The sequence below is a fragment of the Artibeus jamaicensis genome, unplaced genomic scaffold (genome assembly GCF_021234435.1).
Source record: "Artibeus jamaicensis isolate MK-2021 breed Jamaican fruit bat unplaced genomic scaffold, CSHL_Jam_final contig_484, whole genome shotgun sequence".
NCBI lineage: Eukaryota > Metazoa > Chordata > Mammalia > Chiroptera > Phyllostomidae > Artibeus > Artibeus jamaicensis.
In genome coordinates, this window is record NW_026521859.1 from 502,268 (window position 1) to 518,576 (window position 16,309).

Consider the following 16,309-nt stretch of genomic DNA (forward strand, 5'->3'; position numbering starts at 1 on the left):
GACTAAGTATAGAAAGTCATTGTTAAAGTTAAATGGATACCAACTTCAACTGTAACCATGATTCTTTGCTTCATTAAGGTAAACTTGTAATGAGGCTCCTCAAGGATCTGAGTCCTGTAACTTTTATTCAAGCAATAAGATACCAGTAAGAAATATCTGCTAATTATATCTAGAAACAAGCAAGATAATGTGTTTACTACAAGTCTGTGATACAGAGCCCTTGATAAAACTGATTTCAGCAAGAGATGAATGGTGTTCTATCCGAGGGCACATCCAGTGCCTGTTAGTTTACCGAGTTTCCTTGCTAGGAAATTTAATTTATGAAGATGTTTTACATGTGAACCCCAATGATACTGTCATAGAAAGGTAATAAAGCGTGCACATATACTTATTTTGGAATCTTCAGGGTTGTCTATGAACATTTCTTCTTGTGTTCAAATAATGGTAGATGTTCTATTTTATAAATATGAATTTAAGTATGTCCTGTAAATATCCTCATGTTTCTTGCATTAATTAAAATCTCTCTACCTGGTTTTGTTTTCTACTACCACCCAAACTGCACAGTACTTTGCTTCTTCGTATTTTAGCCACACTCACAGTTTGGAGGTTCTACGTGAAAATTTAAGGTGTTTGTAGGCGCATGCTCCCTCCAATCCCATAGGCAAGAATACTTTTTTGACTCTTTCATCTTCTCGTAGTCACAGAAGTTCCTTGGCTTGTGTCAACATAGTTTCCATCTCTGCTTAGTTTTGATATGCTGGCTTCCACTGCGTGTTTCTGTCGCTGTGTCTCTTCTGCTTCTTCTTCTAAGGATCGCAGCTATGACAGATTAGATCCCACCCTAAGGACTTCGTCATACCTTAATTACAACTGCAAAGACCCTATTTCCAGATAAAATCACAATCACAGAAATTAGGACTTCCACGTGTCTTTTTGAAAAACACAATACAACTCATACCAGGGAGCATGTCAGTTACTGTTAGTTCAGAAAAATAAAGCCATTGTGAATGAAAAGGAATAAGGGATTTATTACAGTGATTTGATTTTCTACAGTTGTAAGACCCAGTTAAACAATTTATGGAACACTACTGCTTTTGCATGTGGTGGTGGTGTTAAGGTTTGGAGCACAAAATTATTTGCCTCATAAAAGGGAATATTTGGTTACAGAGACATACACATAGAAGGAAGATGATATGAAGACATAGGGAGAAGATGGCCAACTCTAAGCAAGGAGAGAAGCCTGGAACACATTCTCACACAGCGCTCACAGAGAACCAACCACGCTGATTCCTTAAATTTGGACTTCTAGCCTTCAGACTGGAGATAATAAATTTCTTTTGTTTAAACCAACCAATCTGTGGAACTTTGTTAAGGCAGCCTTAGGAAAGTAATGAAATACAGGGTCCAGCAGAAGTAATGCCTGCTTGAGTGTGGTTGGTAGGGTAACAGCATGGGTGAAATAATTTATAGTTTTAATTTGAATATTTCACCTAAAATGTCATATGGTGTGCTTGAGTGTGATGTTGTTATTTTATAGAATTACATGCTTACAATTTTGTAATAAAAATTTTTGTAATAAAAATGGAGCATTATTTGTGCTGGACCCTGTACATCCATGTAAATGGACTTTTTTATTGGCTAGAATGCATATTTTAATTTTAGCTTCATTATTATAATTGTATAAAATATAAAGAAATTGTATTATGGATTTAATTCTGCTATAAAGAAATAAACTTTTCTGCATATGCTTTCTCTCTACTATATTCCTTATAAATGCATTAATAGTTTAAATTTTTAATAAAAGAAAATTCATAAAAAATTCTCTTTAATACAAAAAATATAAACATTTCTTTTATTTTTCCATTTATTTATTTATTTATTTTTCAAGTACAGTTTTCTGTCTTTTACTCCTATCCCAGCCCACCTCCCCAGTTCTCCCCACCTCCCATTTCCACCCCCCATGTGTCCTTTATACTTGTTTCTCCAAATCCCTCCCCTTCTTTCCCCTGAAATTTCCTCCCCTCTCCTCTCTGGTCACTGTTCCCCTGTTCTCTATTTCAGTGTCTTCGTAAACATTTCTTTTAAAATTTCAGGTTAAAATGGTAAGACAGAACAATTTTAACAAGTTTATTTTATATTGTCTGTAGGAATTATTTACTATATTCTACTATTTCTAGTGAGATGAGTGCTATTCCTTAGCATAGTAATTTTATTCTTTTATAAAAATCTACAAAAGGGGTGGGGATTTTTTAAGTAGCTAAATGAGTGAAAATTATGGAATTATTACCATTGTAACTATTACTTCATTTTCCCAAAACACATTTTCTTGTCTATAGATAATTCAGAAGGGCTTCTTATATAAGAGAGATGAAATTAAAGAATACTTATTCTCAAAAGTAAAATTTTAAAGAAGTAAAAATAAAGTAGCTTTGCTCTAGAATAGGAAACTATAAAGCTTATGAAAGTAATTGAACCTACACAAATTTTCAGAGGTGAACTAAAAATACATGAATTTTTTAAGCATACTGTTTGCCTAGATTTACCTTCCAATGAATTGGGATTTATATTACTAAAATTCAGATATTTGGAGTTTGCTTGAATACTTTGGTTGATGCTTTTTCAATATATATCTATTAAAACTAGAACATTTTCTCTATAGATGCGCTTGGCAGTTTTGAGATTTGGTCATGGGTTCTCTGGGGATTTTTTCCTAAAAAAATAGAACAATTTTAAATTCATAGAGAATACCATCTTAATAATACCTAAAGATATTGAAACTATTGTCAAAAATTTACCTTTGTTCTTCTTTGTTTTCTAGGGGTTTACTTTTTAATGCCAAGGGATGTTATTATAAGTTTTGCAGGATTTATTAGAACATTTGTACCATGCTTTAGTCAAAAGCAAGCTTGAAAGCAGGGTAGCCTTTTCATACTTTCCAAGATGCAAGATGACTGACTCCTTCTTTTGTTTATGAGATAATGTTAATTGTCTCAAAGATATTTACTAAATATCTCAAAATTGTAAGGATAACCTTTGTTGGAGCTTGCTTATTTGGTGGATTTTCTACGTTAGAAGGAAGAGGGAGAATTTGGCATTCCATCATACTATGAATATCATGGATTTTTAAAATTTGATGGGAACTCTTTGAAACTTTTCATTTCTTTGTGGTGCATGATTGTCCTACATCTACGGTACCTCAAACTGAATCATGTAATAAGTATAAAAAAGTGTCTGCAACCCTCCTTTGGTAAACACCATGATTAAAATTGTGAAGGCAAATGAAAGTTGCATAATTTGGAGTAGGTTAGCTGAACAATTTAATTGATCATAATACATATATTTTACATTCTCTAGGTTAATGGAGAAATGGCATAAATCTAGTTGAAATAAAGAAGTGAAGATGTGGCTTCTAAAATATTGGGAAATTTTTCACTTCTGTTAAAAATAGTTTAATTTTTAATTATAAAACGTTTTATCTAAAAATTAACATATGTGCATGATTTGATTTTATTCAAAATTTGCCTTCTACATTTTATAAGCCACCTTTGAAACGGCTTCTATTATACAGATAGATGGCAAATGCATTGAAACAGTATTTAACATACCTGGTTATGACACAGTTCTGAGTTTCCTCATATGTACAATAAGCTCTTTAACAGATTCAGCACAGTATAAAAGGTCATAAAATGCATAATAATGTATTTCTGTTTTGCTTTGAAGGTCTTCCAATGTTTTACCATTAACCTATATGAGCCTCAGCTTCATCAGCCTAAAAGAGCTGCTGTAAAGATTAAGTGTCAGAAATATGTGACATTTAGCTCAGAGGCTGCCTATAGTAAGAATATTATAAATAAAATAATTCATCATAATTCTACAAGCATTCATACATTTGTAAATATAATGTGAAAGTTAAGGGATAAATGCTAATATCAGTAACATTATGGAGATTTTTCTTAAACATACAATTTCATATTCATACCTATTACTGTCCCCAAGGGATTTATGCCTGCAGAATATGTTAAAGCAAGTGAGGGTAGATATTTTTTACTGAGTCCATGAAATTTACCCCTCAATTAAATAATGCACTCTCTGACCCTCTTTTAAGCCTTTGGTATCCATAAAATAATTTATATATAAAAATGGAAAATGAAGTAAAAATTTAAAATATGTATTATGAAATGGAAAAACATATAATGAAAATCGACACAAATGGAAAACTATTTCTGTGCTCTACCCTTTGATAGGTGGGGATACTAACTACTATACTAATGAGGAGCTGTTTGCTGTAGCCTTTGAAAATCCACATTCATCCAAACCAGAGAAACTACTTTCACATCCATCTCTACAGGCAGTTTAATCCTTGCCTGTGAACTTGCTAGTGAGGAGAGCTACTTACAGGTAGTGGTTTCAGGGAACATTGATTATCGGGGACCAAATCGAGCTCACTAAGTCAGTTTGTAAAGGCCAGCGAAGAGCAGGAAAATGAAAATTGCTTTCAGATATTACTAATCTATACCAGGTTTGAGTTAGGAGTCTAGCAATAAAAAAGTTTCTGTATCTTATTACTCATCATTTGAGTCACTTGTTTCCCTTGTTCTTTAATTAACTCCTGTTATTTTACAAAGTGATTTTGTAATGTTTTCACTTAAGAATAGGAAGGGATGGTTTTTGTTCAAACCTTTAACTTTTTTTTTATTGTTGCTCTTTTTCTCCTTAGGGATGCAGATCTGTTTCTGTTAGACACAAGAAAGGCCCAAGCTTTAGATGTGGGCTGGCTTGTCTTTGACATCACTGTGACCAGCAATCACTGGGTGATTAATCCACAGAACAATTTGGGTTTACAGCTCTGTGCAGAAACAGGAGATGGTAAGCATTGAATTTCATGTACTTTGTGGTTCTGGTTTTGACACAATGAGAGTTAAAGGGTGTTTTGTTGTTTTTGTTGTTCAATTTAATCAATAGGTTTTATACCTACAATGTGCAAGATAATGTATTCCCTAAGATAGTGTACTGGTCAAGCGCCGTGGCAGGAATGGAGAGAGTAGGTACTGTACCTGTTCTCAAGGAGTTTTTAATCTTGTATTGAAAACCTGTATGCAAACAAGGAGAAATAATGTAATATAATAATACCAAGAGAAAACTATATGCAAAGTGCTATGGACCTATTCCTTGCTTGGGGAGGTGGTAACAAAACTATGTAATTTGTAAACATGAATTGAATTACACATTAAGTAAGAATGAGTATTACTATGTAAATTACATTTCAAAATCCGACTAAAAATAACAAAGAAATGTATATTTTCAAAAATGCTAGGGAAACAGACAAAAGATCTATTAATAATAACACAAGGTGGGCCCTGGCTGGTGTAGCTCAGTGGATTGAGCGTGGCCCTGTGAGGGCCTGTGGACCAAAGGACTGTGGTTTGATTCCCAGTCAAGGTACATGCCTGCATTGCAGGCCAGTTCCCAGCAGGAAATGCATGAGAGACAACCATACATTGATATTTCTCTCCCTCTCTCCTTCCCTTCCCCTCTAAAGATAAATAAATAAAATCTTTAAAAAAGTAACACAAGGTGAAAGGGAGATTGGGGATAGAACAAAAGAGTCATAAAATAAATCCACAGAAAATAACACCAAATTAGCTCTTAACATAGTATAATATTTGGTCAAAGACAGCAGCTCCAGAATCATTTATGGGAGGGTTCTGTAGGAAATCTTCATTTTTAAGAAACCCCAGAAGTTATTCTTATGCTCACAAGTATTCATTGAGCAACTGTGTGCTATGTGCTTGGCCAGATACTAGAGATGAAATAGTGAGCAAATGCAGAGATGGCTTCCTGAGGCTTGATGAGGCATAAGGTAATAAACACACAACAGTATTGTGTGTATGTCACCACATGAGTAGAGTCAGACAGACTTATGAGTGTTGAGCAGTGGTGAGAGAATTCAAGCTATAATCTTAAGGGTTAGGAAGACGTGATTAGGCAAGAAGAGTAGCCATGTCAGGTAAATAGAAAAGCATTTACAGGCCGTGGTGAAGAGGGTCCTGGCACATTGGTCAGGGTCCCAGGGAAGCCACGGCCAGTTTATTCAGAGGATCATTGGCCTTTGATCACTCAAAGAGTCAAAAATTTTAATATTTAAATCTGGACTTCCAGGTTATTTAAAATTATACTTGTCATGTAGGAGTCTAGAGCATAATTTATTTATTGATTTATTAGCTTGATTAGTATTTTTAGGTAGTATAAATGTACCAAGTGGGCCTACATTGTGTCCTTGCCCCAAACCCTGCAAATGTTAGGGTCAGGTCTAGGGAAGATTATGGGTTGGCCATAAAGTTCATTTAGTTTTTTTCTGTAAAATAAAATACACATTTTTCATTTTCACCAATGACTTTATTAATTTGGATATTTGAGTATGTTGGCTATCTCCTACATGTATTATATTGATTGTTTTTAGTTAATGTCTTGATTTGATCGCTATTGGCTGCAACTGGATTTACCCCACTGTGGAGCATAGTTCAGCAAGAAATCTCCAGCACAAAACTTCCCAAACCACTTTTGACATGTTCAGTCAGTGACTGCACCTGCTCCATTCACTGCACAATTTTTTTTCCTGTTTCAGTTGTGCTTTTACCTTTCTTGACATAATAAAGCACAATATGGCAAAAATGTTGCATATTTTCTTTCATCTCCAATATTAAAATGGCTATACAAAAATCTACCAATTTCGAAAAGCTTATGCTAAGTGAAATAAGCCAGGTAGTGAAAGACAAATGCCGTGTGATCTCACCTAAAAGTGGAACCTAGTCAGCAGAACAAACAAGCGAGCAAAATAGAGCCAGAGACATGGAAATAAAAGAGCAAACTGACAGTGACCAGAGGGAAGAAGGGAGGGAGATAACAAGGGAAAGAAGGGGGAGGGTAGACTTATACATGTTCAAGTCAAGTAACATGTATGAAGGACCATGGACAAAGACAACAGGGGGAGGATTGATTGTGGGAGGTGGTAGGGTAGGGCCGGGAAGAGTAATGGGGAAAAAATGGGGACAACTGTATTTGAATGACAATAAAAAAGTTAAAAAATGAAAAGGAAAATATGCACGCTGATATGACAGTTGTCAAATACAATTTAACAAAATTGTTTTGAATGAAGTTAAAGACAACTAAGCACTCCTTTCAGTAAGAGCCATCTTAGGGGAAAAAAAAACAATGAACTTTTTGACCAACCCAATAGTTTTTAAAGGGATGATAATAAGAGAACATGCCTCATTAAACTTTACTGCTTTTAGTTCTTCACAGGATCAGGCAATAGATACATTAATCTTAGAATCTGTCTCATTCATTTATCCTTGCCTTGTTTACTGAACTACAGCTAAACATAAGATGTGTCTGTCTTTGGGTTTTTTTTTAAGATTTTATTTATTTATCTTTAGAGGGGAAGGAGAGAGGGAGAGAAACATCAATGTGTGGTTGCTTTTTGTGCGTCCCCTGATGGGACCTGACCTGCAGGGAACCGGCCTGCAACCCAGGCATGTGCCCTGACTGGGAATCAAACCATGATCCTCTGGTTCACAGGCTTGTGTTCAATCCACTGAGCTACACCAGCCAGGGCTGTCTTTGGTTTTTTAAGGGGTTCATTATTGTAAGCAATAGGACTTCATGTGCCATTGTTTTACTTATAAGCAAGTTCACAGCCTAAGAATAATAATATAACCAGTGTTGTCACTCCAAGGTTTTGTATGTAGAATGAGGTTGCCAGCTATAAATTATATTCCAGAGTTAGCGTAGTGAAGGTTTCATGGGCCTCAGATCCTGACTGAAAAAATAATGTTTTTGCTGCAAGTGTTATAGACAAGTTTCACACCCTCCCCCAATCCAGACTTTCCATAGATTTTAATTAGAATGCTGAATTTTTATAAGCAATTTTATATTTTGAATGATAGGTTATTTTTCAGTTGTGGCTTTGAGATTGGTGTTAAGGATTTTCAGAATTCAAGCATTATAAATGTGGACTGAGAAAAGCCCATGTTTGAATAATCTTTCAAAAATCCTTATAATGTTAAGCTACTGTAAATTTATGGTCAGAAGCGGCACTGGGATTTCAGCAGTGTTGGGGTGAGCCAGTCCTTTCTTCCCTGGTATGAGACCCAAACAAAAAAAAATGAAATGAGTGGTATGTGCTTCTCCCAGTCTTCTCCTCAGGGATGTGCTTGAAATGTCAACCTAAACAACTCAAGAGATCTATGAAGCATGATCAGTCTGTCTCCTTTTAATTCTGTCCCACACCCACTTGAAAATTCTGATATTTCTCTTTTGTTTTTTCACTCCTCTTCTATTAATTCTTTTTTCCTTTGCTATCTATATAGTTTAGCTTCTATCTGCTTTCAATTTATCTTCTATGCTGGAAGTATTTCATATTTTCAGTTTCTCTCCCCCTTTGATTTATTGCTCTTATATTTTAAACATAAATTTACATTACTGATATATTATGTTTTAAGGCCCTAAAATAAACTAACATTTCATATCTTTCAAAGGTTTCCAAATTCCTCATTTAAGAGTTAGGTTTGATAATATACAGCACTTTGTTGCTCTTCCTTGTCTCTTCAATATAATCTACTATAAAATATTCAATGGTTAAATGTGCTAGACAAGTTGGCTTTTTGCATGTAAGCATACTTAAAACAGGTTCTAACCAGTGGTAGAGCATACAGGGCCTTAGCAAAGCAAGTGACCTTCCCTGTGCCTTAATTTTGTTAATGGCAACCTCATGGAGAATATACATGTGATGTTTCTCTGTAAATATGGATAACCAGATGCTCCATTCATTACTACTGCTGATGTTCTCAACATAATAATGTGCTAATGCTCCAAACAGGGCAGACACACCATCTTTTATTTGAAATAATGGATTCTAAATATGTTTACTTTTTAGCAAAAGTAACTGGAAGTTATAAAAGAATGACAGAAAAGTCTGCTTTCAAATTCAATTGTTGACTATTTTTCATTTGTTTGTTTGTTCAACATAAAACTGTTGAGTGCCTATGTATGCAAGAGAAAAGTTAAAGGTCAATATAACTTGGGAGACACAATATATATATATAGTTAATCTTGGAAAGAATAAGCTACCATAAATGCTCAAAAATAGTGGTGTAATCAAGACACTGTAAGAAAACAGAAAGGACTGTGGTTCAGGTGGCATTTAAACTAGGTCAGTTGGGTAAGATTTCAAAAAATGGAATGAAAAGGAGGGAGTTGTGGTAGTACATGGAGTGGTGGTGAGGCCAGGAGAAGAGAAATCATTCCTGGGTGAGGAAATGATGTGAGTAAATAGATGGAATGGGAAAATGGAATGGTATAATCTGGGAAAAGTCAATAGTCCAGAGTTAGCTAGAACCACTTCCATGTGTAAAATATGATTGCAGATGCTATTAGGAAAGTGATCTGGAGGCAAATCATGGAAGGCACATTAAATTTAACTTATGTATAATATATTCTTGTAGCTTGCTCACACTTCATAAAAGAACTAGACTTGCTGCTTTAATCAATCACAGCAACACCATCGTGATTACATGTTGGAATGAATATCAGTTTTATGAGGTCATGGGATGTGTATTTCTTGTTCACAATCGCACCCTCAGTGCTTACTTAGTACAATGCAGATTGTAGGTATTAAAAACACGTCTTGAATGATCATTGAATGAGTTTGTGATTTAAAAGGCTCTTTCAAGCCACCTGACACTGAATATGTTACTCTTCAAAAGACATTCCATACTGTAAATTTTGGGTGATTATTAACCAAACAGGTTTGGTGTAACACAGGAGAAGAATTTTGTACCGCAAACCACAGTACAGTAGTTAAAATAGTTTCAATCATAAGGTGAGGAGAAATTCACTGATGAATATTATTAAATTTTACTTATCCTGCTTCTGCACAGAAAAAAATCACAGAGGCCTAAATATATTTTGGAAATCAAAAGACTGTTGAAATCAAAAGTAGCATTATGGTTTTTCAGAGGACCTGTGGAAAATATGTTAGTTTGTGAAATGCTCTTTTTAGAAATCTGACAAATGAACTGCCATGGATTTGGCAGGAGAGTTTAAGAATATTTTACTGATATATTTTTTTCATGCAGAGTAGATTATCCTCTGGGTTTCATAGGTGTGTTTCAATAAAATAAAGCAATCATAGGAGCAAGTAAACAAGTAAAAAAATGCTGCTTTTTAATGGACAAATATAGAGATTTCAGACAAGTGGTTGTATCCAATTGTGCAAAATCAGTTTGAAAGTTCTCAACCAGTCTCTTGTGGTTATTAATGAACCTCCATGATATAATATATACTCTTTTCAAAAAGCAAATGAGTAAGCTTAGGTCTGTCTTATAATTTATTGTTAGATTTTCAACTGCCTAAATTATAAAAATATATTAACTATGTGACTTATTAGGACTTTATGAAAATTATTATTGAAAATTGGTAAGGATTAATATTATTCTATACACATACATACACACAAGGTTTATTACAGAGCAGTTTAATCTAGGTTAATGGGGTTTTCACCCTAAACACTGTAATTTTCCTTTGTGTGATGTTTTATATAGTTTAACCTTCCAAGTAAATTGATTCTTTTTTCAAACTTGGGTTTATAGAATAATTTAGAGATGGAAAAACAAAGATAGTATTTTTGGGATCATTAGAGTGTCTTTTTAAAAAGCCTGTGTTTGCAGACATTTTAGGTTTGGCAATACTCAGAATGAATTTTGCCAATAATTTTTTTCCTCTGTATTCAAACCCACTAATATGTCAAGGAAAATTCAATCCGTATGTTTCTGATTCATTTGTATTCAAGTCATCAAAGTGTTGTTTTGTAAAGGTATTGTTTAATGTCCAAGAAACATTGTAAGGTTCTTTTTTAAAATAAGACTCTAAAATCCATTTGTCTTCAAAGTTGTGCCATAATTTCCAAACATATAAAGGTAAAAATTTAGATTTAAAGTCAGAGATTTCAAAGTTTTACTACATTTTTTAGTCAAATGAAGAAAAAATATTTCAGAAATATAACTTTCAAACTAAATTTCATTTTAATTGATGCTTAAGTATAATTTGAATAAATTTATAGTCATTGCTACAGCTAACTTAGAATTTAAAATTTTGGTAACTCATTTGAATAAGAAGGATAAGTAAATAGTTCTATCCTGTAAATAAAATTCTGAGATGAAATCATTAGGAAAGCTAGATTTAAATATTGGCTCTTACAAAATATTTCATATTTTAGCCATAGCATCAATAAAATGAGTGTTATAGTAATTACCTTACAAGCACAGTATATGGCTGTATTAGATGATGGGGTCAGAACCCCATGTAATAAGACAGGAACACAGGTCTTTATATTCAGTTGTCTACATAGTAGTTCATTGGGACTTTTTATTTACTCCAGGTGGCACTCCTTTAACTTGGGATCAGTAATTTTTTGTAGAAGTTTTACAAATGTTTTAAGAAAGTTTTAGATAAATTCACTAATGATAGTCCACCAAAGACAGGTAAGATTATTGACATATGTTCTTAAATTTTGATTTGGTAGCACAGTGTATAGACAGTTACTAATAACTTTGGTTGATGAAATGATTATTGATAGGGAACTTTGAAATATATTCTCTTTTTAAATTTTATTTATTTTTCAAGTACAGTTTTCTATTTCTCCCATCCCAGCCCACCCCTCCCCCATGCACCCCACCTCCCTCCCATTTCCATCCCCCTTAGTTCTCATCCCTGTGTCCTTTATACTAGTTCCTCTAAATCCCTCCCCTTTTTTCCCCCTTAAATTCCCTCCCTCTCCCCTCTGGTCGCTGTCCCCTTGTTCTCTATTTCAGTGTCTTTGTTTCATTTTGAAATATATTCTGGTCTAGGGAATGAAGAAAATAGAAATGAGTGTTCAGAGATATGTGTCAGGATTAATTGTTTGCTTATGTTAGTTTTGTATCTGTAGACACCACCGAATATCAAATTATTAGTACCATGGTACTATGGTATTATTAGTAATATGGTACTTTTCTTGAGTCCCAACCATTTTATCCTTAGAAAAAAATAGTGTAGTATTTGGGGGATAACTAATTACATAAAAAACATAAGGGAAACAAGCTTCCTGTCACTCAGTAGGGTTATATAGAGGGATAATTACCTCAATGTAATTATGCTGTATATAATTTACCCTCAATCTATTTACCCCCAATGTAAATTACCAGTAATTGACTAGTAAACTTATTAGCACGACTTATGACATGACTTCTTACAAAGACTGTAGAATTATAAGCAGTATTTTAATACTCATAGAATACGTGGTTAAAGATACATTAACAGCCTTTCGTAAAGAGTAGTGGCCTGATAGTTCCAATATACATATGTTGTGTTAGTAGTAATAGAAAAATGCACAAAACCCCCTATTATATAAATATATCCCATAAAAAATCAGAAACTGAAGCTACCTTTGAAATGATTGGAAGAACATCAGAGAAGATGTCAAGGAAAGAAACCATTGTAATGATTGTCTTCTTCTTAGACTCTAACTCCTGTTGGTCATATTTTTCAGATTTTGTAAATGGGTAAAGTTACATTTCTTTCTCTTGTTAATACACAAGAGTTTTATCTATTTTGTTTCTTGAAATTATATATATAAATAATCAGGCTTTCCTAAAAGCTCCAAGAATTTAATCTTCTTTTATTTCCTTATCATTATTACAAAAAGTTAAAAATCTTAACTTTGGTTTTAGTTATCAATACAACAAAATTAAAAGTGGGTATTTTAAAAACTTTTATTACCCAGGGTTTTTCCATTTTATCTATTCTTTGAGATATGACATTTTTGCTGTTGCTCCTTCCTAGAAATTGACAACTGCTACATCTGCATTAATAGTAAGGAATAGGATTAGTCATTTTTCTACCACCTTGAGGTGTTTTTTATTCCTATTGTTTTTATTACTTACAGAGTAATTTAACATACTGATAAAAAATTTCTTCAAAATTGCAGCATTCTGTGATATCTCCTAAATGTGCTATTGATAAAGGAAAGTATTTAGTTAAGCAAGTTTGTTGCGCTATCCTTAGGATTCCTAGGACAGCCTTTTTACCTCAGGGGAAAATTTCCAAATTAAGCCCCTGTGTTATCAGATAACTATGTATCTGTGTCAAGGGTCAAATGATTAATGGGGCTGGTTAATTTGAATTTAGCTGATATAGTGCTAATAAGTAGCAAAAGAAATTCGGAGGTCAAAGGTGATCTATTTTTTGACTTACTGACTACAGTTTCTCATTATTATTTATCTCAGTTCAGAAATTTAACTTGTATCCAGTTACCAGAAGATCTCCTAAACATTTTGAGATTTGATAATATTCTCTTCCCTTATCTGAACTCCATCTTAAGAGAAAATTAAGTCATTTTTGTTCATTAAAGCTTATGGCTCCCTTTTGCTGAATTCACAGTGATGACAATTGGTTTCAAATATATAAATGAGAGTCTACATCAGTGAAATTGCAAGAATCACATATTTTGCTAAGTGTTCTGGAAGGAAAAATGCAACATATACTCCTTTAATTTTCCTAGGTAAATATTAGTATAAAAGAAGTAGTTCTTTATGTACTGTTTGATGTTAAAGATAATCAGAGCATACTTGCTTGACTTTTGGATGAATGGAGAAAGAAGGGGAAGGGTCAAGTCAAGGGACATGTATAAGGGACCCATGGACAAAGGCAATGGGGGGATTGAATTTGGGAGGTGGGGAGAGGGTAAGGCAAGGGAGAATAATGGGGAAAAATGGGGACAACTATAATTGAACAACAATAAAAACTAAATAAAAGGATAAACTGGGAGAATAGATAAGGGATATTTATCTTCAAACACTTAACTAAGTAAAATAAATAGGTAAAGTTGTATTTTTTCAAGTAATCTAGAAATTAAATCAGTGTACAAAACAGGAAGATTTAAGGCACAAGGAAAAAAGTGCCTAAGGAGTGGAAATTGATGGCTGTGAAGCTTGTTTGTATTGTGATGGAGTGAGCTACATGTGAATGGAAGAATTCACCATTTATTAGACCCTTTGTCTAGGAATTATTATATTACATGAGATAATTTGTCAGGTGATTGTAATTTACTTATACTTACATTTGAATCATTATACATATATAAATATTATTTTCAGAGGCCATGGTGCATAGAAATGTACTGTCATAAAAGTGCCTGAGAACTAGTTACATTCAAACTCAAACTCAAGATATTATGTAAAATCAGAGATGGAGAAACTGGTAAAGAGAAGCAATACACTCCATGCATGTTTTCTCAGGGTAAGTGTGTGTGTGTGTCGAAAGAGAATATCGAGGCAGAAACACATTCATAAGTTATCACGTAAGGAGTCAGATACAAATTCACAGCTGAAAATCTGTCACTATTAAGATTTCCAGAGAGCTCTTATTAAAGCACTTAGTGTATTTCCTTTTACTTTAAGTGCTGCAGAAATTTTTCGGTATCATAACAAAGCAAAATCTATTTGTTTCCAGAGCATAATTACAGTTGCATTCCACAACACTGAAACATAAATTAATTTATGAGAATGTGTCTGTTTCTAAAATTCTTGGTTTTGGTATGAATCAAGCCATGAAGAAAGTTTGAAAATATAGCTAAATATATGCATTGGTCACTTTATATGAATGATTACAAAATGAGAATTCCTTCATTTTTTTATGGTAAAAATGACTAGATGTCTACTGAAAATAAATATGACATAGATTTTCTTTGGTGTCTAAAATCAGTATTTGTTGATTCTCCAAACCCATGTAAGCTGTGACCTATGGGTTTTTTTTAACTTATATAATCTCTTAAAGTACATCAAAGAACATAAAATTTCCTGTATGCTTTAGATTTTTTGCTATTTCCTGCTGCATAAAGATGAGCAAAATCATCAATATGCCTTTCAGGACTAGAGTAGCTAACCATAAATATTAAAGCACTGCTAAATTTCTACTTTGTTCAACCCAAGATCTTATTAATTCTTGTATTAATCATGCAAGATTTTCATAAACTTTATTTTCAAATCCTATCCAAACTTATGTCTAATGAAAAATCTGTTGTTTATATACCCTGATTTTCATAGTGTTTTTATCAACATTAATTACTCTTCTATACTAATATCTCATTTTTTTTTTTACTTTTTCATGATTAAATCCAGGTTTTACTTCCTTGGTACATCTTTAGTTCATTTTAAATAAATATTCAAACCATATATTTGCTGAGAGGGCCAATCAAGATAATTTTAATAACTAAAAGAAACTAACATTTCCTGAGACCTTACTAAATGCTAGGCCTTTTGCTAAGCTCTTTAAATGGAATGTCTACTTTATTTCCATCATTATCCCATTTTGTGCATGAGCAAACTTAGCCTTAGTTTAAGAATCTTGTCCATGAGTCTAAAAATGATTTGTGTTCAGAGGTCTTAGATGCTATGACTCTCACAAATTACATAAAGTTTGTGTAAATTTTAAATAAAAATGTATTTTTATAATTTCCAAATAAAACAATGCTATTACCAATTATTGTTATGGAACAAAATTAAATTTTATATTGGATATGTTGGGAATTACTCATGGACTTTTATATTTTCTGTCTGGAATGTAAATGTGATCTGGCCCAAAAAATGTAATAGCAGTTTTATCATATTTTTAATTTTCCCAATCTAACTACAGACATAAATAGTTCTCTTAGCTCCTTACACAATTAAAGTTAATTTGATAAATTTATAAATTGAAAAGAAGGAAAAGTGACTTTTCTCTTGCCAGCGATTGACTTCAACCTGTAATTAAATTTAGCCAAATTTGATTTCTTTATTTTTAATTCGATAACTAACTTCCTCCTTCCTTCATGCTCCATGTTGCTCACTCATGCATTTTGATAGATTCTCCTTTTCTTGTTTTCTCTCCTTCTCTGCTTTCCTCTCCCTTCATCCAACCTCCCCATCAAGGAACCCTCATATCCACCTCTCCCCAACTCTTTTCAAGTGTCAACTGCTCAAGTTTGTGACTTAAACCAGGGTGCCCCAAACTCTCACCCTGAGTCTAGTCAAGAATGCAGTTTCCAAAAAATGTATTAGTTTATTATTTTGCAAAAGTCAGTATGAAATCAGTCCTTTCTCTCATCAGAACATCCCTTCTCCCAGCATCAAAGCTGAAAGTGAATTGGTATGGTTACAACTTTAAAGAGGTCTTGGACTCCCTGAATTTTGTTTTGGGGAGCAACACATTGAGGAAAACTTTTTTAAAAGGAAAA

At 33.3% G+C, this 16,309-nt stretch overlaps 1 protein-coding gene across 1 annotated transcript in view; it reads left to right on the forward strand.

Moving 5' to 3' along the window:
• Positions 1 to 16,309, forward strand: part of BMP5 (bone morphogenetic protein 5) — a 120,582-nt gene that overhangs the window by 76,152 nt on the left and 28,121 nt on the right. The window contains exon 3 of the mRNA XM_037152083.2: positions 4,718 to 4,866. Within this exon, the coding sequence (XP_037007978.1) occupies positions 4,718 to 4,866 (149 nt within the window). The remainder of the gene's footprint in view (positions 1 to 4,717; positions 4,867 to 16,309) is intronic.